The sequence below is a fragment of the Corvus brachyrhynchos genome, unplaced genomic scaffold (genome assembly GCF_000691975.1).
Source record: "Corvus brachyrhynchos isolate BGI_N302 unplaced genomic scaffold, ASM69197v1 scaffold52, whole genome shotgun sequence".
Classification (NCBI taxonomy): Eukaryota; Metazoa; Chordata; class Aves; order Passeriformes; family Corvidae; genus Corvus; species Corvus brachyrhynchos.
In genome coordinates this window covers 870258-892478 of record NW_008237221.1, presented here as the reverse complement: position 1 = coordinate 892478, position 22221 = coordinate 870258, and the positions used below count along the sequence as shown (strand labels likewise).

At 39.4% G+C, this 22221-nt stretch overlaps 1 protein-coding gene across 1 annotated transcript in view; it reads left to right on the top strand.

Moving 5' to 3' along the window:
• PAXIP1 (PAX interacting protein 1) overlaps positions 1 to 14878 on the top strand; it is a 32415-nt gene extending 17537 nt beyond the window's left edge. Inside the window, exons 10-22 of the mRNA XM_017728895.1 lie at positions 387 to 482; positions 854 to 991; positions 2341 to 2462; positions 3012 to 3196; positions 3329 to 3372; positions 5796 to 5863; positions 6249 to 6351; positions 9141 to 9309; positions 10856 to 10956; positions 12115 to 12249; positions 12333 to 12408; positions 13563 to 13623; positions 14093 to 14878. Of these exons, the coding sequence (XP_017584384.1) occupies positions 387 to 482; positions 854 to 991; positions 2341 to 2462; positions 3012 to 3196; positions 3329 to 3372; positions 5796 to 5863; positions 6249 to 6351; positions 9141 to 9309; positions 10856 to 10956; positions 12115 to 12249; positions 12333 to 12408; positions 13563 to 13623; positions 14093 to 14108 (1314 nt within the window). The 3' untranslated portion in view covers positions 14109 to 14878. The remainder of the gene's footprint in view (positions 1 to 386; positions 483 to 853; positions 992 to 2340; positions 2463 to 3011; positions 3197 to 3328; positions 3373 to 5795; positions 5864 to 6248; positions 6352 to 9140; positions 9310 to 10855; positions 10957 to 12114; positions 12250 to 12332; positions 12409 to 13562; positions 13624 to 14092) is intronic.
• The last annotated feature ends 7343 nt before the right edge of the window (positions 14879 to 22221 follow it).

The following is a 22221-nucleotide window of genomic DNA, read 5'->3' as shown; positions in this document are numbered from 1 at the left end:
TGTTGACATTTTTAACAGCACTTGTGTTTATTGCTGAGATAGAATTGAATAGTTCATGAAAAATTGTTTAATAGTTATACTACAAGAAATAAAAAACATGAGAAGGGTTATTTTTATTTCTATATCTTTATTTTGTTTTTTTCCCATTTATTCTAAAGAATAGACTTTTTGTTCAATGAAAAGCTCCATATTTAATTTCAGTTTTTGTTTTCAAAATTTTTCTTAAGCTAGATAACAAACCTGGTTTTGGGGGGTAACTCTTCAGTGAAGCGATGCTAATGGTGGCAGTGTCCTAAAGGGTGGACTTTCATTTCAGATTTTTTTGTTTCTTAATGTAGTGTAAAAATTGTTACATACTAGAAGTTCTGGGTTTGCTCTCTTGCCAGGTCATCCAAGCACATGGTGGGACAGTGGACCCTACCCTCACAAGCAGATGTACTCACCTTCTCTGTGAAAGCCAAGTCAGTAACATGTATGCTCAGGTAAGCCAGCTGGGAACCTGTACTGGTACATGCTTTCATTTTATCAGTGGAAAGGCAGGGCTTTGCATTGTGCACTTCATGCTTAGATAGAAAATACAAAGTTTCTTATTATGTGGTTTTTTATGATTTGTGGTTTTTTTGGGGTACAAACTTTCGTAGTGTGTGTAGTAGACTTGTTCCAGAGAGCACTAAGGAAGATGCTATGAGAAGGAAGAGTCTAAAAAGTAGAGAAAAACAATTAAAATCTAAGCTTTGATTTGTAGAAAAAGTAAAAAAAAAAGAAAAAATTAAAATCATAGAACTAATATATAAATAAAATAACATGAACATGTATTTTGGGTTTTAAAAGCTGTTTGTGCCTGTATTCCTAGGCTTTAAGAGAAAGGAAGAGATGTATTACAGCACATTGGCTGAATGCAATCTTGAAGAAGAAGAAAATGGTCCCACCTCATCGAGCCCTTCATTTTCCAGTGGCATTTCCACCAGGAGGAAAGCCATGCTCTCAGCATGTAAGAAGAAAAAGCTTACTTTGAAAGAATGCTTGCTTCACTGCTTGCTTCTTTACATGAGCAGTATTAAAACAGAGCTAGAAAATGCTTACTCAGAGCAAAACATGTTTCTTTTGCCTTGGAAGAAAAGCTTCTGTTAAGGTGCTGTGTTGATCTGGTGCTGCTGCTAGGTGTTTCTCAGTGCTTTGCAAGTGTTCCTGAGTTCAGAGTAGTGAGGAGTAACACCTGCCTTTGTGAGTTACTCTCTCAGACACTGAGGGGGCAAAGATTGCACGACTTACACGTAGCAAGGTATCAGCAATCCAGGCTGCACAGTTTTATGTTGCAGAGCAACAGCACATCTAACAGTATGTGCTTCCTTTACCATAACCCAATATTCTGAGAGGATTTTTGAGGGTTTTTCTAAGTCAGTGCTTAGCAAATACCTAAAAAAGAAGCCTGTGCTACTAATCAGAGGATAGGAGGTCACAGTTCCGTTGCCTGTGCAATGAGGAGCTGTGTGGAAGTGGAATTTTATTGGGTTGAAAAATCTTAGTTTTTTCAAAGGCGTCTTGGAATGCACTATGCTGTATAAACCGAGATGCCAAAGTATGTCTTGGCATTGGATTTCTTTGTGCTGGATTCAGACATATGGGATGATGGCCTTGCTAATAGCCTATCCTGACTGACAGAAAAAGAAGTACAGATTTGGGTAAATCAGAGTGTAACAGCATGCATGTGAACTCAGTGGTTAGTAGTAAATGTAATATGTAATGTAATAAACACTTTCAAACAAAATTACTGTTGCCTTTTCCTAAAGAAAAGGAGAGAATGGCAAAAATGAAAACCTGTCAGGATTAAAGATAATAATGGGAGATGTAGAATTACAGTTCACCACCTGTGATCAGCTGGTGCAGTTTATTTGGCTTCATGGCAGAGTAGAACACAGTTTTCAGATACTTAGAGTAGAGCAAGTAAGTGTAAGCATTTTTTTTTGTGCTTCTATATAAATAGCAGCAGAAGGAAGAGGGGAGATCTGAGAGAAGCAAATTAGCTCTGAGCTCTTTCATAATAAAACTGTGGTCTCTGTAAATAAGAAAAAGAAGAATGAAATATTACCAGAAGAATGAAAATGATTCTTCCTGAGTCAGAGCTACTGCTAGAAACCTGAAATTTTTATGTATAAACAAATCACTTTTAAATTGTACTGTTTGTATCCTACAAGCCATGCTTTAATTAAATGCTTATACACCATGCTGTGCATTTCATTGTAATGTAAAAAGTTAGTCATGGAAAAATATTTTCCATGGGGGTGTTTTGTAAGTGCTATCAATGTTCAGTTATTTATAACTGTGTCTTTCTGTCTGCAGATAATCTCTGTGACAGGATTTGTTGATAGTGACAGAGATGACCTCAAGCTCATGGCCTACCTAGCAGGTGCCAAATACACGGGCTATCTGTGTCGCAGCAATACAGTTCTCATCTGTAAAGAGTAAGTGCTTTACTCCATAGTCCTTGCTTTCTCAGCAGCCTCTTGGCAGGTAGTGCCTCTGAATGTGAGGTGCTACGTATGGTTCATTATAAAAGTTTTAATTTTTATTAATTCTGCACTTCAGTAGCAATAAACTTAATGATACTTTTTATTGAACTAAATTACAGTGCATATTACATGGTAAATTTGGCCTTCTGAAGACAGGCAAAAGAAAAGTAATTTCCAATGTTGCTATTTTGTCTTAAGTGATGGTGACTCTTAGATCATCCATAAATAAAATACCTTTTTTTAAGTAGTTGTTCTAAAATGTTGGAGGAGGGAGAATTTAAATCCAGGTCTAAAGATTCTGTTTGCAGCAGAAATTCTTCTCTGACTGACTGATTCTGACACGTAGTACAAAAGCATTTTTCAGAGTATCTCCTCTGTCAGAGTTTAAACAAGTAATACACCAATAAAGAAATAGTGGTGTTCTAGGTTTATTATCAGAAATCGCTAGTTTACCGATTTCTTTGCAATACATATTATTTTTATTCTTCTCTGCCCACCAAGGGCCAGCGGGTTGAAGTACGAGAAAGCCAAGGAGTGGCGGATCCCGTGTGTGAACGCGCAGTGGCTCTGTGACATCCTGCTGGGCAACTTCGAGGCGCTGCGGCAGATCCAGCACAGCCGCTACACGGTGTTCAACCTCCAGGACCCGCTCTCCCCCAGCCAGCACCTCGTGCTAAACCTGCTGGGTAAGAGTTTCGCTCACAAAGTCTTCTGTTCTGCAGCATTTTTGTGTGCCTGTTTAATCAGTAGGAGCGTGTCTCCTCAGGTATAAACAACTTGGCAATGGTGTCATTTTTGTTCTGTTCTCCATTCCCTAGATGCTTGGAGAGTCCCATTAAAGGTGTCACCAGAACTTCTAATGGTATGTTGAATTACTGTATAGATACAGCTATTTTGGTAAGATCACTCCTTGCCTTTGCTGAAGCTCCTGGTTGTACTTTCTGCTAATGTTCTATTTTATTTTGAGGAATCTGAGAAAATCTTTTGCAGAATTAAGGAATTTTAGTGGAATGAAGTTGCTGTTGACACACCTTGGGTCAGGTGTTTCACTCTTCAGTTTCAACATCAGACCTTTACAAAGGGCTTAGTACTTTTTAAGTCAGTACCTCATACTCTGTAGATGAGACCACATAAGGGTTTTTAAGACAGAACACGCAAAATCAGTAATAATACTGACTGAATTTTAAGTAGGATACATAGTGTAAATTAAGGGTGGAATTTCTTTATATTGTTTCTCTGATATATACTAAGAACTCAAACCATGGGCATATGTGCCATGTATTTTAGGATTTAAAAATATACCATGCATTAAAAAGTGTAGTTGATAACCCTGAAATATCAGCGGAAATGAACAATGAAAAATTGTACCTTGAAAAAATACAAGAGAAGTAAATTTTTGTCATGCAGAGTTTCTGTGAACCATGCAAAGCATGAGGTAGTTTTCCACATATTCAGAATAAGCTGCAGTTTCCATGTCAGCTCTTACACCTATCTCATGTTTTTTTGTATTGTAAATTTTCTTCCCATTTCAGATTTATACTTGATAATTTTTCACAGTATATCTTGATGTAGGTAAATCCCAGTTTAGGTTGATGAACTTCCAGTTCATTTGTACTACAGGTGACTCTCAGATAACATTTTATATTATAGAAAAACTTCTTGCCACACCTCTTGTGTTCTGGATCAGTTGCATCTCAGTCACTTTGTAAACTGTTCAGAAAAGAGGTGCTTAGTAACTCACAAAACTTAATTTGTACTAATGTTTTAGATGGGGATTCAGGGCACTGTTGCTTGAATACCCCTCAGCTTTAGAAATAAGCACTACTTTATTCCTAACCATAAGTTTGAAACATTCTTCTTACAGATCCCTGTGGTATTGTTTTGTGGGCCTGTAGGAAACTTTCAGAAACATTTTAGAAACATTTAGAAAACTAAATGCTTTGACAAATGTGTGGTCTTCATATTTTCCTGAAGAAGGAAAATATCTGCTGTTGAAAAATAAAAAACTCTTTGAGAAGATTCAGTATATGCAATATTAGTATTTAAAATAGCTTTTAACTAACTCAGTTTTGGGTCTGTTACCACTGCCGTTTGCATCCACACTGCAGTTGAGCTGATCATAAAAATGGACACATGCCTTCTTTGTGTGGGTCAGTCACACCAGGTTTTTGTCCATGTTTTGTCTTGTGTAGCAAATGGAGACCCCAGCGGTCAGATGGGTAATTTAGTACCTTCCCTTCTGTATTTTTATGGGGACCCTTCTTGCACATGTGAAGTGGGAATTTTGTAACTTAGACTGAAAGGGGCTTCTGGAGACAATCTGGTCCAGCTGCCCTCTGGGTGCCTACACAGGAATGTGGTTTGGTAATAGAAAATGCTGGGCATGTGGAAGTGTCAGGGAAGACAAGGTGCTTCACTGCCTTCACAAGTATGTCTTGGGATTCGGGGTCCTCTTCTGAGGACAGCTGTCTTGTCAGATGCTCTTGATGCCATCTACTCCTTGCCTTTTCATAGTTGAAATGTCCATCAAAATGTGAATGCGTGCACTTTTCTTTCCAGCTGCTCATACTATGGGCTGTCTAGCATAAAAATGCCTGTTCCTGAGAGCAGGGAACAGACCCCTGTGGCTTATTCCTCCCAAAGGAACATTCTCACAGCAAGGCTGGAACAATGCTGCCTGTCTTTCATGTGCCTCTGGCATTCTTCATTGAATTTCAGGTGTCGATTTGAAGGTTAAAAAGGAATAGATGTTACACACTCCTGAACCTGAGAGCTGTGGTTTCAGGTTACTCAGACCAAGGAGAGCCTAAAAGCTACATTTAACCACCCCTGGGCACATGCTCTAGAGGCTGATCTGGTACTGGGGAGGTGGGACTATCTATCCAGCTTCTGTTTATGTAGTTAAGGAACTTGAGTTTAAAACAGTATTTTCTGGGACTTTACCATTCCATGATGCTTAGCACCAGGAAGAATATTGTAGTCTTCATGTACTTAACAAATGAACAGACTTTTCAGTTTCTTTCTCATTTAATTCATTGACTTTTCCATTGATAATTATCAGTGGATAAAGGAAAAAATGTCCCACAGTATTTTATTTGGTGAACACTTAATATAAGTTTGTGGAGAAGCTTTGGCTGATGCTCAGCTTTGCCCTTGGGTTTGTTGTGTAAGCAGTAGGTGCCCCATGTCTTCAGCAGCATGTCATTTTCATTTGTGTTTAATTCAGGTTAGAAGTTGGTTTCCCTGCTTGATTCAGATCTAAACATGTAACTGGTCTGATTTCAGGGTGTGAGGTTGCCTTTGAAACCAAAGCAAAATGAATCCAGTCTTCAGCCGTCTTCCAAAAGAGCAAGGTAAGAGCAGCGAGCAGTCAGTGCCCATAGTCCTTAACTGACTGTTCCTCAGAAGTGTCAGCTGCCCATCAGCCTGCACCATCCTGTGCCCTGCTCACTGAAATAGCTGTCAGTGGGTTTTGGGTGTTGCCAGTTACACAGTTGGCAGGAATAAAACAGTAACTACAAGAGTGAAGTAGTAAGAGAGTTGGGAGAGTGCAGAAAGAAGAGAATATGTCATGTTCTCAGCATGGTGATTTTTTTCTTCAGAGTTCTGCCTAATTCTTGTTCATCTGGGTCATTCCATTGGTAAAACTTGCAAAAGTGTGTATGTCTAATTTCAAAATTAAATTACACAGCCTTGAGCCCAAACATCACATTCTGCTGTATTTCCTGTATTTTGTAGGATTGAAGACCTGCCACCACCTACTAAAAAACTCACCCCTGAGCTGACACCAATGGTGCTCTTCACAGGATTTGAACCTATGCAAGTGCAACAGTACATTAAGGTGACTTTCAGGCTTATCTCTTGTGAACTGCATTCAAACATCTGACAACTTTTTTATTGATACTGAATTTTTGCTAAGACTTGATTAGCATATATCCAACATATAAAAACCCATATTGACACTGAACCGTGCTGTAAATCAAATCTCTCCTGATGGGAGAGTGTTTTGAAGTACTTGCCAGGAGTTCAAGAGACAAACTGAGACTTTCCTGGAGTTTCACTGCTGCCAGATAGTTGTTTATTAAGTCTTACCAGAGAAACAGAGTCACCAGCGTGACCCAGGCGTAACACAGAGCAGAGAATGCAGGAGAAAAGTCCTATTATCAAGATTTACACAGCCTTTTAAAGATAATTTAACCAATGGTTACTAAAAACGTACATTGTTTTCACTTTCCTACCAATTATTCAATAACACGGCCAGGAACTGCGGAATTTTTTGTCCAGTCATCCCAAATTACTTTTACTGCAGAATATGGAGTAGTAGAAGAAGAAGAAGAAGGTTTGGAGAACAACAACAATCCTCCATTTTGATGTTTTTTGCTCTTATCTATGTACTACGAAGAGAAGCCCAAAACCTCTAAATTTTTCACCCTGTGACAATCTTACATAGTAGTCTATCACCTGATTCACACCACTGTATTTTCTAATTCTTGTCTGATAGCTGGTAGTTTTTTCCAAGGTTGGAGGTCAAAACAGTGTTGTTCAGGGGGGTAAAATCCCTTCAAAACAGACAGAGGGATATTCTCAGGACTCTGGGTTCCTACACATACATACTGGCCATGACATTAGAGTAGGTTTATGTGAAATGAGTTTTATTTGGTAGCTGTTCTCCTTTAGTTAACTACTTCATAATACTGTGCTCCTTGCTTTTTCTTTCTGTAGGACTGCTTTAAAAAGCAAGAAAGCCCTTTCCCCATTTGTTTTTAAATCAGCAAATTTCATGACCAAGTTTAGGTGAGAAAAATAGTGATGGTTGTACTGGATAAGACCCAAGATTCTTCTATTGGAGTTGCTATCTGTAGTGCCAAATGCTTCAAAGAAAGCTGATGACAAAGCTTATGGCAGGTGTGAGATAAGTTCCTATGGAGGTTTTGTTCTGTTCCCTGATAAAGCTGTACTAAAACTTAACTATAAATAATTTATGACATTTGGATAATGAGAAGTAAATAAGGTCTAATTTGAGTTCACTACATTTCTTACAAATATGCACTTCGGTGTGCTCAAAATTACATAATATTTTCTTTATTACACCTACACTTGTTTTTAAAGTGGTTCAACTTCAGAGGTTTTTTTTTCCCTTGCCGTGTATGCATTTGAAGCTTGATATTAAATATTTTGGTACATAAAATGTTTTTCAGTGTATCCCATAAAGGTCCAGTGTGAACTTCTCATCTTCTGTCACGTTGGTACCCGGTTAATTATATAGAGAATCTGTCTTGGTAACAGCTGTGGCTCACAAGTGAAAAAACATTCAACTTCAGCCTCAAAGCTTGTGAAGTTGAATGGAAACCTGTCAGCACTGATGCTGTCAAAACTGCAGAGTTTGGATACCTAACTGGGGCTGGATACTTCTCGTCTTCTTGAGATGGAGGGGTGATCTTTGTACCTCTATGCCGAAAGCGTTTCTTCCACATCAGAGTGGAAATCTTGCGTGATCTGCCCTCACAGGTGGAAGTGTTTGAGGTGAACGTAGAAACAGCAGCCTTTGCCTTGCAGAGGGGTACAATGTACTGTTCACAGGGTGTTTACACATACCAGGAAGGAAGTAAATAGTGGAGAGGTTCAGTGTCATTGAATAATACTTTCATGGGTCATCTTGATGCAAACCATCAGAGCATGGTAAAGAAGAGCTATAAACACTGTCCATGTGTGTCCTACGTGTTCATCATTATCAGAGCAGTAGAGTGCACAGGGCTGCCGATTCCTCTTAGGCCTTCTAACCCACCCCTTAGGCTTTCTTGCTCAGAGACTCCCAAGGATTCATGTCATAAAATCACCCTAGTCTGTTAAATATTCACGCTTATAGATATTGGTGTGGGTTTTATTTATTTGTGCAAAATGTTTGTCTTAATCAGAAGTCCAGGGTGCATAGTTACTAAAGCTGTCCAAGTATTTTTTCATTCTAGAAATTTTTTTGAGGGGAGCACTCTTTAGCACCTGTGGTAATCTGATCTGCCTCATCAGCTAATTCATTGTGTTATTCATTCCTTCAGATAATGAGTGGTTTAATTGATAAGATAGCAACTGTGAGGAGCTAGTTTAAACCAAGGAGAAGGGAATAGTTGCTCAGTATCATCAAAAATGCATGTGGAATATGTGTTTTTCATGAGATACTTTTCTCTTTAAAGAAAAGCCTAGCAAAATCAAGTTTGCTGTAGCTACAGTGTGTACTGCACCTTCCCTAGAAAAGACCAAAATTATTATATACTCTTATTATTGCTTAATTAAAATTTAATATCCCATTTCACTGAAAAAAAAATGTAATTTGTATCTTACAGTTAGTTCCTTGCTTAAAAAAAGCACAACCCAAAATCAAAAAACTGCAGAAGCAGGGAATACTTTTCAATCTTGCCAGGTGATATTTATGTCTGGAAATACTTGGATTTTCACTGGTTGTAAATTCTGTCAGAATTAATCCTTAGTAAAGGAATGACTGTAATACAGAAATCTATAGTTATTATTTCATTAGTAGCTTAGTTTTATTTGATGGTGATGTTATGATAGTTTCTTTTTTTCCTCCATTTTTTTAACAACTATTCCATTGTGATTTGTGTTTTGTCCAACTTCCAGAAACTGTATATCCTTGGAGGTGAAGTAGCAGACTCTGCCCAGAAATGTACCCATCTAATTGCCAGTAAAGTGACCCGAACTGTCAAGTTCCTGACAGCAATTTCTGTAGTCAAGCACATAGTAACTCCAGAGTGGTTAGAAGAGTGTTTCAAATGCCAGAAATTTGTTGGTAAGTTAAATTAGTATCAATTCCTATGGTAAAATAAATGTTCATTGACAAGCATATTTAAATATACTTTGTTGTTTTGTCTTCTGTTTTCAGTGTTTCTTACCAATTTTCTAAAGAGTTCAGCTTTTGAAAGCAGAAATTTTAGTTCTACAGCAAGTCTATCGTTGTTCACACCTCGTAAAGAATAATTTGCTAAGTTTTTAAATAATGATATTAGCAGCTAGTTTGTATTCCACTTGAGTTAGAAGGTTGTGTTAGTATGGTTAAGCAAAGCTGTCACAAGAATTATGTGGGGTTTTTTTTTAAAAATCAAGTTCTCTTTCAGCAGAACATTTTGTTTCATTTAGTTTTCATTTGTTTTAATTCAGTTTCTTCCCCTTAAATGAAAGAAAAGCATGCTTTAAAAGTTTGCTTTAGGGTGATTAAATGACTGGATGTTGTTAAATATTGTATTTTTTTCTTGTGTAGCCATTTTGTAGATTTTTACCTGTGGCTGCATTATTTTTTAATTCACCCTTTCTGAAAGGGTGATTATTTGGTTTATTATTATTTTGTGCTTTTTATAGAATTTATTTGTAAGAAGAAAATGTATAACATCGCTGGCTAACCACTATAAAGACTTGAATCTATGGATAATTAACTAATAAACCAGCAAACATTTTTATAAATGCTAAGAAGGCAATTTGTTTACTTCAGCATCAGTGAACTGAGAAATTGATTCATTTGAAAACTCTTAGAAGATGAAGAAAGTTGGGGCACTAAGGATGACTGTTGTGATCTAGTACTGGAAGTGTTCGCTTACTGAAATTAGGTTGATTTGTAGCTAATGGGCTGGCTCCAGTTTTGTACCTGCTACAATGATGGAAAATATGGCAATTGTTTACAAAAATTGTCTTAATTGTTTCTTTTGCCTTTTGGAAGAGTATTTACTCTGTCTCTTGCAAGTTGTCAGAATTGTCCTTGGAAAGACCAATTTTTTCTCTGTATAATTTTTTTGTTTTGGTCTTTAGACTTAGGGGTATTGGATTTAGAAATGTGTTTGACATAGCTTTTGTGGAAAGGTAAAGACTGAAATTCCATCCCTAATAAAAAATGAAAAATTGGCTGAGTAACAGGACAAGTGAAACAGATGGAAAGTTCTTTCTGTTAAGACGGTGTGAGGACTTGAAGACATTTTCTGGGCTCCCTTAAGTGGTCATAATAATTTTACTTTAAACTTAATCCTCCTTCTTGATCATTTTGCTCCTTTGTTTGCAGAGAATCAAATAAAAATTTGCAAGTTTCTCCAATAAGTTAGAAAAAGGGACTTGATGGAACAGTGATGTTGCTAGGTATGCAAGTTGTAAAACATAGTTTAATTCTGCAAGTAATTTGGGGTCATCACTGTAAGAAGCCTAATGGAAGGGGGTATTGTAATCTTGTTAAATTATAGTAGGTGTTTGCCATTCAGAACCACTCTACCACCAAGATGTTCTGCTCAGATTCCACCCTGGGTCCTGTGGATGTTTGTGTTTTGTGTGCCACATCATCAGTCTTTCTTTTTCAGATGAGCAGAACTTTGTGCTCAGAGATGCTGAAGCTGAGGTGCTTTTCTGCTTTAGTTTAGAGGAGTCTCTAAAGAGAGCACAAGTAGCTCCACTGTTCAAGGTATGCAGTTTAACACAGCATTTAAACACTTGGAGTTTTTCAACCTGATTTTTTCAGCATTGGGACCACAGGTTTTATAGCTGAAAGCAGTAGAGGAGACTGGTATATAGCATGAAACATTTGTTATAAATTTTCTTTCTGACTTTATGGCTATTTCCTGCTTAAGCATCACTGGGGGTGGATGTAAGCCCTCTGAATGACTGGATCCTGTAGATGTTAACAAAACACATTTAATATATTTATTCCCTGCCAAAATTTAGGACACCGTTGTTACTTGTAAAAAGCCACTTACAGAGGGGACTTTCTTTTCTTTCTTTTCTCTTTTCTTTTTTGCACCAGCCTCATAGTCAGAGCACTTGCCCATAAAAATGGGAGTCTGAGAGTGAGTTTGCCCTTCAGCCTCAGGGAGTTGTAGTATGATTCTCCTTGGAGACTGCACTTTCCACCAGGCTGTTTGCTAGGATGGTGCAAGATGTTTTCGTGCCTCTGGTTAAAATTACATTACAGTGCAGAGAGGTATCTGGAGATGTGAGTTGCTAAAGATTCTTCAGCCTAACTGAATTACAGACTGTTTATTGAGGTAAACCACCTAAAACAGGTATTTTTTCAACCTGTAATGAATAAGAATCTATGTCTTCTGTTATGTCTAAATGCTACATTTTGCTCTCCGTTTTGCAGACCAAATAGCAAGGTGTTTTCTGGTTTTCTATTCCTAGCTGATTAACAGAGATAATCTACTTTGTGATCCGATCACCTATCTCAGTCAAGTAGTAGAATAATTTTTGTCAGGAAGTAATAAATTGGCTGTTAATTAAAAGATGAAAGTTCTTTTGTAACACTTGAGATGTCGCTGTGCTCAAAGAAGCAAGGAGCTTACGTGTTTTACCAAGCTGCAGTTGTTATTTTACAGCTGTGGAAATAGGCACACCTGAACTGTTCAAATTTATCAGAATTGTGGATTTGCCCCTCCGGGGGAAACATCAGCAGTAATTAAGGACAACTCATCAACTGATGAATCTGTGTCCATAAACCCGACCCCAGTTTACAAAGCCTGCCCTGTTGTATAAAAGAAGTGTCACATGACATTAAAACTTCGTGTGTTGCAGAAATCAGTTAACAAAATAATGTTTTTTCTTGTTCTTCCTTTTCTCTTTTTAGGGAAAATATTTTTACATTACACCTGGAATTTGTCCCAGTCTTTCCACCATGAAAGCTATTGTGGAGTGCGCAGGAGGAAAAGTATTATCTAAACAACCTTCTTTTCGAAAACTCATGGAGCATAAGCAGAATAAAGTGTGTTGAGTGTTGCTTTCTAAAATTTATTGATAATACCTTACCATGTTCTTCTGAGCTTACCATTAGTTTCTTTCCTTTAGAGTTTGCCAGAGATAATCTTGATTTCCTGTGAAAATGACCTTCATTTATGTCGAGAATATTTCGCACGAGGCATAGGTACGTATAAGCTTTATTGTCATTTCAACAGTATAGCTGTTATTTTGATTTTTTTTCTTATTTTACAATTATTATTATACAAATACAGAGATCATTTGAAGGTTTCAGATAATAGAGGGACACATGGACTATCCTGCAAACCACGGAGAAATTTGAAACAGCTGCTTGCTGGACATTTTTAATAGTTATTTTATAGGCAGGTCATCATAAATTTTTGGAAGGTTAGGCTGGACCTTGGGGTTTTAGTCCTGTTTAGGCAAAGTTCCTGTGTTCTGTGGTTTAAGCCCAAAAGGCAGCTCAATACCACACCCTGGCTCCTGCCACCACAACACTGGAGGGGAAGAGAATTAGAAAAAAAGTAAACCTCATGGGTTGAGATAGAAGACTTTAATAACTGAAATAAGATAATATACTGTTAATACTAATGACAGTAGCAACAACATGCTTAATAATAAAAATTGTAATAATAGTAATGAAAGAGAGAGGAGTAAAACCCAAGAGATACAAATGATGTATAACACAATTGCTCACTACCCCCTGGCCAGTGCCCAGCCCATCCCTGAGCAGTGAGCAGTGGCTCCCAGCCAGTTCCTCTCTGTTGATATACTGGGCATGGTGTTCTGTGGTGTGGAATATCGCTCTGGCCAGTTGGGGTCAGCTGTCCTGGCCATGCCCCTTCCTGGCTCCTTGTGCACTTGTTTGATGGCAGAGCACGGGAAGCTGAGAAGTCCTTGACTTAGGGTAAGCACTGCTTAACAACAGCTAAAGCATCAGTGTGCTATCAACATTATCCTCATCCTAAATGCAAAACACAGCCCTGTACCAGCTACTAAGAAATGAACTGTATCCATATTGAAACCGGGGCACCATCTCAGTATTCATCAAGTGAGTTGGGGTTTTTCACTTTAGGTATTTTTACTTTAGTGTAACGCCCCAATAGGTGCTAATTATTAACAGGAGTAGGAATGGACAAGTGTGGTCTGTGCAGTGTCAGGTGTAAGGGCTGATTGTAGGGCCCTGGTAGTGGTGGGGTGACACTCCTGCACATCCTTGCATGAAGGCCACAAAGGTCCAGAACAGCCCCTCCTGACACCTGCAGAATGAGGCAGAATTTCTGTGTAGGGTGTGAACTGTATGAGTTTTGATATTTCCAGATGTCCACAATGCTGAGTTTGTCCTGACTGGAGTACTTACTCAAACACTGGATTATGAATCATATCCTTTTGTGTAAAGACATTCTGCTGCTTAGGGGGAGTATGGTTTACTAAAAGTTTTTCTTAGTTAGGAACTAATTAATTGTAGCTTTTTAGGTTATGTAATGTTTACTTGATAGGAGGGTAGTTTAACACCCAAAAACCTAGCTTAAATTCAACATGGAATTACTTTTTGATGGGAAATACTTCAGGGGAGGAGGGAGGCAGGGTGGTCACAAAGGAGTAGTAAATATTAGTAAATATTAAATAAATTAGTAAATAGTAGCCTATTAGATAATGGAAAAAAACCTTGTCACTAAGGAAAATATTTGGCACAAGTTACTTTCAGATGAGGAAAATAGCTTTTTACTGAAGATCATAGAGCCTGTTGGATAAATGCAGTGGAGGGACCAGCAAGGCCTCTATGTCTTTATTCATGTTTTTTATAGAAGCTGTCATTTCTTACAGTTGTTCTTTCTTAACAAGCTTACATATAAATTTACTTGATTGATAGTAAAATGCCTTACTGCTCCGGAATCCTTGGAGCACTATATCTAGCTGTTCAGCCATTGTACAAAGCAACTAGAACTTCCTGTGGACGCTGTTTTCCAGCTGTTTTCCTAGGGATGATGAGCAGTTTAAAGCAGGAAAGCAAAAATAAACTGCATCTTTTTTAGGATGTGTAATTTTATTATGCTGAAACATAATTTACTATGTTTTGTATTATACTACCATTTTAAAAGAGCCCACTTTAGGTATCATGATGAGCCCATTTTTAAGCGTTTTAAAATAAATTATGGTACTTCAGCCAAAAGTGTAATTTGGATGTAAAAATAAAAGGGCTTGCTATCTATTAAATTATGGATGTTGAAGATGAAAATGTTTTGTACTTTATTTTTATTTCTTATACTCTATTTTCTTTTATATTGATATTTTGCCCACATTTGAAATAAATGTACTTTTAAATGTTTTACTCTATATTTTAGTGGTCGTTCATTTTTTTGAATACTGTGCAACAATGGCACTCTGGTAAGAGTAAATTACTCAAATCTTTTTCAAGCAATGTGAAATTATTTTAAGCTTATTTTACCAGGTATGTTTTAATATATGAATCCCAGTGCTTCAAAGGGAAATCATTGTAAATGTATATATGTGTTTTTACTGAAGCTGAGAAGCAGCTTGAAGGAAGGAGAAACTATAACCCTGCATATTACACTGTTGTGATAACTTTTTGTTTGTATAGTGAGTTTTACTAAATAAATATTATAAAAAGAGTCTCCCGAATCTATATTCAGTTGTATTTCCTGCAACACGCACAGTTCTAATAATCTGATTTGACCATTTTTATCAGTTTAGATTTCAGTAGATAAAAAACTGATCCTAAAAGCATTTTTTTTTCTGATCAGCAAGACAATTCAGCTCTGATGCTATACGGACAAGTGAGTATCAGTACTCCCCTATCAGGGAAATGACTGATTCCAAATCTCTTTTGTGCTGTGGCTTAAAGTGTAAATCCTGCTGGTGCTTGGATTTACTGATTCTGTTGCCTTTCTCCCAATGCCTCAGTTGAACAAAGTGCTTAAGTGAATGACAAATTGCTGCTGTAAGAAGCCACTGGTAGGAAATGTCAAGATGAGTGAGGTCCCTCAGAGGTCAGCGTGCGCCTGTTGCCTTTTATTGCTGGCTCTGGTTCCTCAGCTGTATCCATGTCCTGACCTGCTCCTGTGTTTGGCTTTTCTTTTGGGAGCAGTAGGGGGCTATGTGAGGATCACAGGAATGGTAAAATTTCTACCAGCGGGACTTTTGGTAAGGTGGCAAAATGGGATAAATGAGAATGTTGCACTTTGGTCACCATGGTTTGTAGTGAGTGAAAGGTTAAAGAGGTGTGGTACAGAATGGGAGGAAATGATACTTCTTCACAAATGCCATTTACTTATGTCAGAGGTCTGTGTTTTTTCTTGGTGTGATGTTCAGCTCTCCAAAGTGCAGTTTCCTTTTACAAGACACATTAAGGAGGTCTGTAATGTGGAGACCTAAGGCTGGAAATTGATGACATGATTTTATGCTTTAACTTTTAAAAATAGTAAAAACGAAGGAGGGACTGGAGTGGAAGTTAATTGTTGGTTGATGAGTTGTTGTGCAAATGACTTAAATTGTTCAGACACGGAGACCTGACAAGTCTGGTCTCCTTTTACTGTCAGTGGAGGGACAGAACATCTCTGAAACCTGGCTTAAAGAGCCCTGCAGAGACACATCTCTAACAGTTCAACAAAGTAGTTTAGTTATCTAAACCTTTTAGAACACAGAAGATAAATAAAGGTAATCCCAGCGTAAAGAATGTCATAATATACTGTGTGAATACTGTTTTTAATGGAGAAATAAATGCACCTTTTTTCCCCACTTAAGAATGTAATATTGAAATGATCTAAATCTGTGTTAATCTTTGTATGGTTTGAGATTTTTTTCATTGTTCTCATTACCAAGTTGCAGGAAGATTCTTGAGTGCCTTTTCCTTTAAAACAAGTATCAGCTGTTGCAGCTTTTGGATGCGTGGCAATGTTGTGGTACACAAAACTTTACTTGAATGCATATTTTGTACCTGTTGTGCATTCACCAAGAGTTTTGCCTGCCTTATCAATGATGTGTTGTCCTATCAAATGTAAATGCTGCTTTCAGAGAGACACGCATGTGTCAGGGGTCAGCTCAGTTGTGCACAGAATCAGACTCAAGGCACATGACCTTGCAGGACTGGGTCCTAGAAGCTAAAGAGAGCTGCTACAACAGCTTGGTGCAAGATGAGAGCCTCGCTGAGGGAGAGGCAGAGGGAAACCGGGTTTGGATGTGTTGGCAGTCTCAGCCTCAGCAGCATAGACTGCTCTGCTCCATAATGCATTTGTGCTCACTGAGAGTTCTCAGCCTTTTGTAGTATTGGCTTCCTCCACATTTTCCACAATGAAGCAATGTTGACGATATGTAATACCTTTACCAGAAACTGTTAAAAGTTAAGATACGAATGCAATAGCATCTGCAAGGTAAATTTCCTTACGAAAACTATCCAAAATGCTGTCAGATACTGCATAGAGAAGCTTGAAGAAAACCAAATGTGATCATGGAACAAATGAACCCCATGGGAAACATGAGTGGTAATGCATCTGTTTCATCATCAGTGAAGACTGTGTTTATTTAGCCAACATACAAGTATGACTTACTTGATTAACCTTTCAATTAGAGTGAAAAACACAACCTGCCAAGAAGTAGTCTTTCAAGAACCACAGGAGCTGTCCAGAGCCAACTGGCTTGCACAGATGTTACTGTGCATGTGATCAGTGATAGAGAAAGGGTTTGATGGAGTATTCTGATACAGCATTGCTGTTATGAACATGCTTTTTCCTTAGTGGAAAGTTGTAATACTCAAGTGTTCATTTGATCCTGTCCTCTGTATTCAGGGGGAAAAAAAAAAAAGTACCTTTGCATGTTGTCACTTACTTGCTTGCAGAAGCAAAAGGTCCATAATACAAACTTGTGTTTTGTAGAAAACCCATTCTGATAAAGTAGTTATTTAAAGGTAAATGAAGAACGTGTAATAGCAAAGACATTCCATTGGTTAGGGATATGTTGGAAGTCAAACAGACATGGTCTCCATTTGTTACTGTGCAGCCTTCTTTGCTGTGAGTCATCAAGTAGAATTGTGGAGTGGATTTGCAGAAATACATCTGGAGTAGACCTCTGGAGGTTAAATGTTCAGTATCTCAAAGGATGGAGATGCCACAACCTCTGGGCATTTTGTTTCTGTATTTTGGTACCCTCAAGAAAATAAATAAATCATCTTTGTACTTATTCAGAAAATTGATTGTCCCACGAGTGGCTGGTGATGCTCGTTTCATCCTCACATGCCACCCAGCAGAGTCTGGCTCTTACCTGCTTTTCTTGAAGCACAAGAGACTCCTCCCAAGGGACAGGCATGCTTGAGAAGCTTCCTCAGCGGGATATGGGAGCTTTCCCTGGAGGACTGAGCCCTCAGGAGATGAGCTCTTCAGTGGGAATTTTAACCTGCGTAGTATGTATGCAGACACGTGTGAAAAGTGAGGGATGCTGGGGAAAATAGTCCCACCCTTACCAAGAGGGTAAGTTTCTCTGATCCTTGAGCAGTGTTTTGTCAGAGACCAGGCCGTGTTTGCCAGGGAGGAAGCATCAATAACAGGGAGCACCCCAGATCAGACAGCTTTGAGTGGGTTTGTCCTTGTAGCAAGCAACACCAACAAGGGGGGAAAAAAAAGTATTTTAAGCTCAAGAGGCCATATTTTATTAGTATGTCAACCAAAGGACTTTAAGTGAGGCAGTTATATCAGAGATGAAACAAGTTTCCTTCCCTGCTTTTTGTGTCTTTATAGGACAAATCCTCCTCACTTAATTCCATTTAACTTGTAGTGTTGTGGGCAATTGCACAGTCCTTTCTGGTGACAGGAATTGTCTCCTTACAGATACTGCAAATACTTCAATAAGCAAATACACATCCTCACCATTTGCACGCCTTTTGGGATTTGATATTTAAACTCGATAAATTCACAGCTTTTTATTGACAATTACTATGTAATACAGTCCCTTCCTGCAGTACAAAGGGACTTCGTGAGAGAAGATAGAGAAATGTCTTTGTCTGAAAAAATAAGTATTTGAACTGTATTTGTGAAGGCTGGATTAACCCTTGGGGCCCAAAAGAACTGGAGCCCACCAGCCTTCCAGAGGCCAGGCTGGAGCAGAGGGAAGGAAGAGGAGCTCAGTGATAAGAGCAGGCAGTCAGGCAGCCTCCCCCAGAGGAGCCCTCTGAAAAAAAGTATGTACTTTAAAGCAGCTCAGAGTTTTCTTATGTTCAGTTAAAGCAATGAAATATTTTCAAAGGAGAGAGGGAGAGAAGAGTGTGATTTTTCATGTGACAATTGTGGCTTGCAGCCCAGCATGGAGAGAGGCAGACTGGAGCCAACAGGCCAGCCCGGAGAAATCTGAATTGCAGATGAGTCAGGAGGGGTTAAAAAGTTACCGAGCTCTGTCTGGGCTGGGAGCTCCGAGGCCGTGACAGATGTGACATAAACCAGCTTGGTTCTGTCTGCAGTGGCGTTCTGCTGCTCACCTGGGAAAGTGCATCCACAGAGCCCTTCAGTGGTGACTCGGCCGCGTTCAAACCTGGGTGTGGCTGGGGGCACACAGGTCCTGCAGACAGGTGCAGGTTTGTGGAGAGACTCTGCAGATGGGACTGAAACGCACTGGAAGAAAAAGGGAGGGATCAAAACACAGGCATGTCCTTCCTCTTCCAGCATCCTTTAGCTGAGGGGCTGGACAGTTACAGCTCACATCACCTAAGGGGAGAACTCAGAGGAGCTGTGGTCCAAGTTGTATTTAAGTCGCCTTTCCAGGGGAGTTTCAAACACAACAAACCCACGTAACTCTACCTGGATGGAGTGAGACACTTCCCTGCCAAAAGCAGCACCTTGCTTCTCACGCAGTGAGCATGTTGTCAGTCCAGTGCTTCCTACTCTGCTTTTACCCCTGGCTCCTTTTTCCTCTGTGCCTAGGGAAGGCTGCAGTAGCCATTAATTTAACTCTCCAGACTCTCTAGCTGCTGTTGGGCTGTAGACTTTTTTACCTGGCCTCCCCAAAGCCACCATCTTTCTGACAGAGCAGCCAGCACGGTATAAAAGCTATCCAGCATATCAAAAGTGCTGCTTAGGGCATTAAAAGCAATATATTTTGTGTCCTTGGCCTCTAATCCCTCCAGGCTACTATCTGCAGCATGAGCAGCAGTTCTCATTTCCGTCTGTGCTCTTCAACTTGGCTGTTTCTCACGTGAACATGGGGTCATGGCACAGTTCTGGAGTGGAAATCGAGCAGTTTGCTCACAAGCAGATTCTCCAGAGTTTCTTTGCAATGAATATCTCAACATGTTGGTTTTATGGAGCCTTTTCCTCTTGATCCACAGTGACTGATACAGCTTCATTTCCTCTCTTACCATCCCAAGAAGTTTTGTATTGTGAATTTCATTTCTACTTCCATGGGACAGATGATATAATAAAGTCCAGTTATTAAATAAATATCTCTCTTCATCCTGGTAGGTAGAAGAAAAGAATGTTTGTAAACTGCTTTACAAGGAGAGAGAATATCTTCCTAGAAGAGATGATCAAAGTGGCCAAGCTCTGAGTTATGTGTGCACCTGGAGGAAAGGTTTTGTGATTGGAAACGCCTCTATTTTATCTGGTGACATCATCTGATTAGCTGACATCATCCCTTGCAGCACAGGGCGAGCTGGGGGCTGTGTGAAGCCCTGGGAACATCAGTCACTCGTCAGCAATACAGCGAGAGAACAAACCCTGCTCAGGGGCTGGAGCTGCTGTGCCTCTCTCTGCAGATCATGTTGAGTGATGAACTATTTACAGAGCCATTATAAACCCCATTCTCACATGGATGTGAGACACAGGGGCTTTCTGAGAACCAAGAAAGTTCTAAGAGCTAAATGAAGTGTTGAGCTCAATAGCAAGGGCAGGGAATACAGGAGATGTGTGGGGGTGGGCAGAGATGGCTCCCAAGAACTCAGTCTCTGGTCCTCAGCCTGCACTTGGAACAGCTGAGCGTCCCAGGGAGGCATGGTCTTGCTTGCTTTGAAAGAGATGCAGGGATAATAGCATGCAAGAGTGGAAACTTCATGTTAGTGCCTCTGGACAATGAAAGAAAATGTACTCTGCCCAAAAAATGGGGTGTGTCGGGGGGATTTTGTAAGTCTAGGAGCCTCTGGGAGCTGACAAATTAGTAAATTGTTCCATTTAAATTGAAGTATATTGCAAGAAACTCGATTTTAATGAAACTAGCTTGGGGCTTTTTGACTAGGAAGGCAAAATGAATTATTAAAGTATCAAATAATAAAGTAACTGATATAAAACTAATTGAGAAAACAAAACAGAAACAAAACCACTATAATCAAACGTGCTCACTGTGGGGAAACTGAAATGGGAATTCTCATTTCCAGTTTTGCAGCAGCAACACTTTGTAACTGCTGAAACACTGCAGAAGTCTTGCAGTTTATCCAAACTCTGAAAAAACAAGGAGAGAACCTTTTGAAGTTTATTTTTTCCTCAAACACCACACTAGGCATAAGTGCTAACTTACCACCTCCTCCCTGTTGCACCTCTTAACAACATCATGAGCACATCATGCAGCACTTCAGCGTAGTTCAGTCATTTATTTAGGGGATCTAACTGATGTTATAAATTGTTTAACCTTCAGTTACACAGACCTGTAGAAATTCATCACCCTCCCTCCACACAGAAGCTGCAAATGGCCGTGGAGCCCTTACTGAGCACAGGTGAAGTTTCTGTCCTAAGCATCCTCTCAAGGTAAGAAAAAAGAGGGGCAGAAGTGGAAGGATAAGTATGTCCTTCAAAGGACTGTCAGAAAAATTACAGGTTTGATAGTACCATCCTATAAAATTTTTAAGCTCAGCATGGGAAATATAAGGGCAGAAACAGCTCTTTTTCTACCTCTAAAGATATAAATCAATTTCTTCTGCTTTGGGAAATGACCATACCGAGCACCAGCTGGCACTGGGTTATGTTTCATAGTGGAAAAAACATGGTTCCTGGGCTTCTCTGCTCTTCAAATTTGGAAATGATAAAGGAGGTAGAAAGAGCTGTTGCAGCCAGTGCTGCTTTGCTTTACTTCTTTCTGCAGAAAGACTGATTTGCTTTGCTGTGGTGAGTATAGCTCCCCGGATTTTTAGGAAAGCAGTAATACCCCTTTGTGCCATATGGAGAGAATTTAATACATCAGCAAAAACTGAGTTGCACTCTCTGGGTTTTGCCCTTTAACTGCTGAATCCAGTGAAGAAAGTCCAGGTAACTTCAGACCCTGGGGAATGAAAACGTATGTTTAACATGAATACATGGGAGTAGCTGTACTGACCTCTTGTGATTGTCACCAAACTTACACCCACCCTAAAGCACCAGAGCCGGGGTTACCCAGGTAGCAGACACAGCCTGACAATGAGCAACCTGGGTAGAGCCACAGCCACCTGCTCCCAGCCTCTTGCATTAACTCCACTCACTACTCCCGGTTAATTTTTACCCACCATGGCAATTTTGTTCCAAAATGTGTGTTTTGTGGCTGCAAATGCACAGCGCCAGTCCTCTTGTTTTGTTGCTGACTTGTCTTGCAATTCCATGCTCTGCCGGTTTGCAGCAAGTCCCAGTTCCAGCAAGGGTGAAAACTCACCCTAGTAACTTAGAGAAAGACTAACAGCTGGCCCACTTCTGCCTGTAAAATGCACAGGACATGCAACTGCTTTAATGTGACAGGGAATCTGTGTGACAGTGCCAGTGATTGTGTCTGCACAGAAGGAAATATTGAAGAAAGGAAGAAGGAAGCAACAGCCTTATCAGTGTGGCCTGTTGCTGTGTGCTGTTCTGCAAGTCCTGAATGAGTGCTTGCCGCATGTTCCTTTTCCAAACACATTCCTGGCGTCTGAAAATGACACCTCTGTCCCCCACAACTGCAGGTTCTGGGAGGGATAAAGTACCTGTTAACACACATGTGGCAGAGGTTTCCATCACAATCATTACTTGCAGCTCCTCCTGCACAA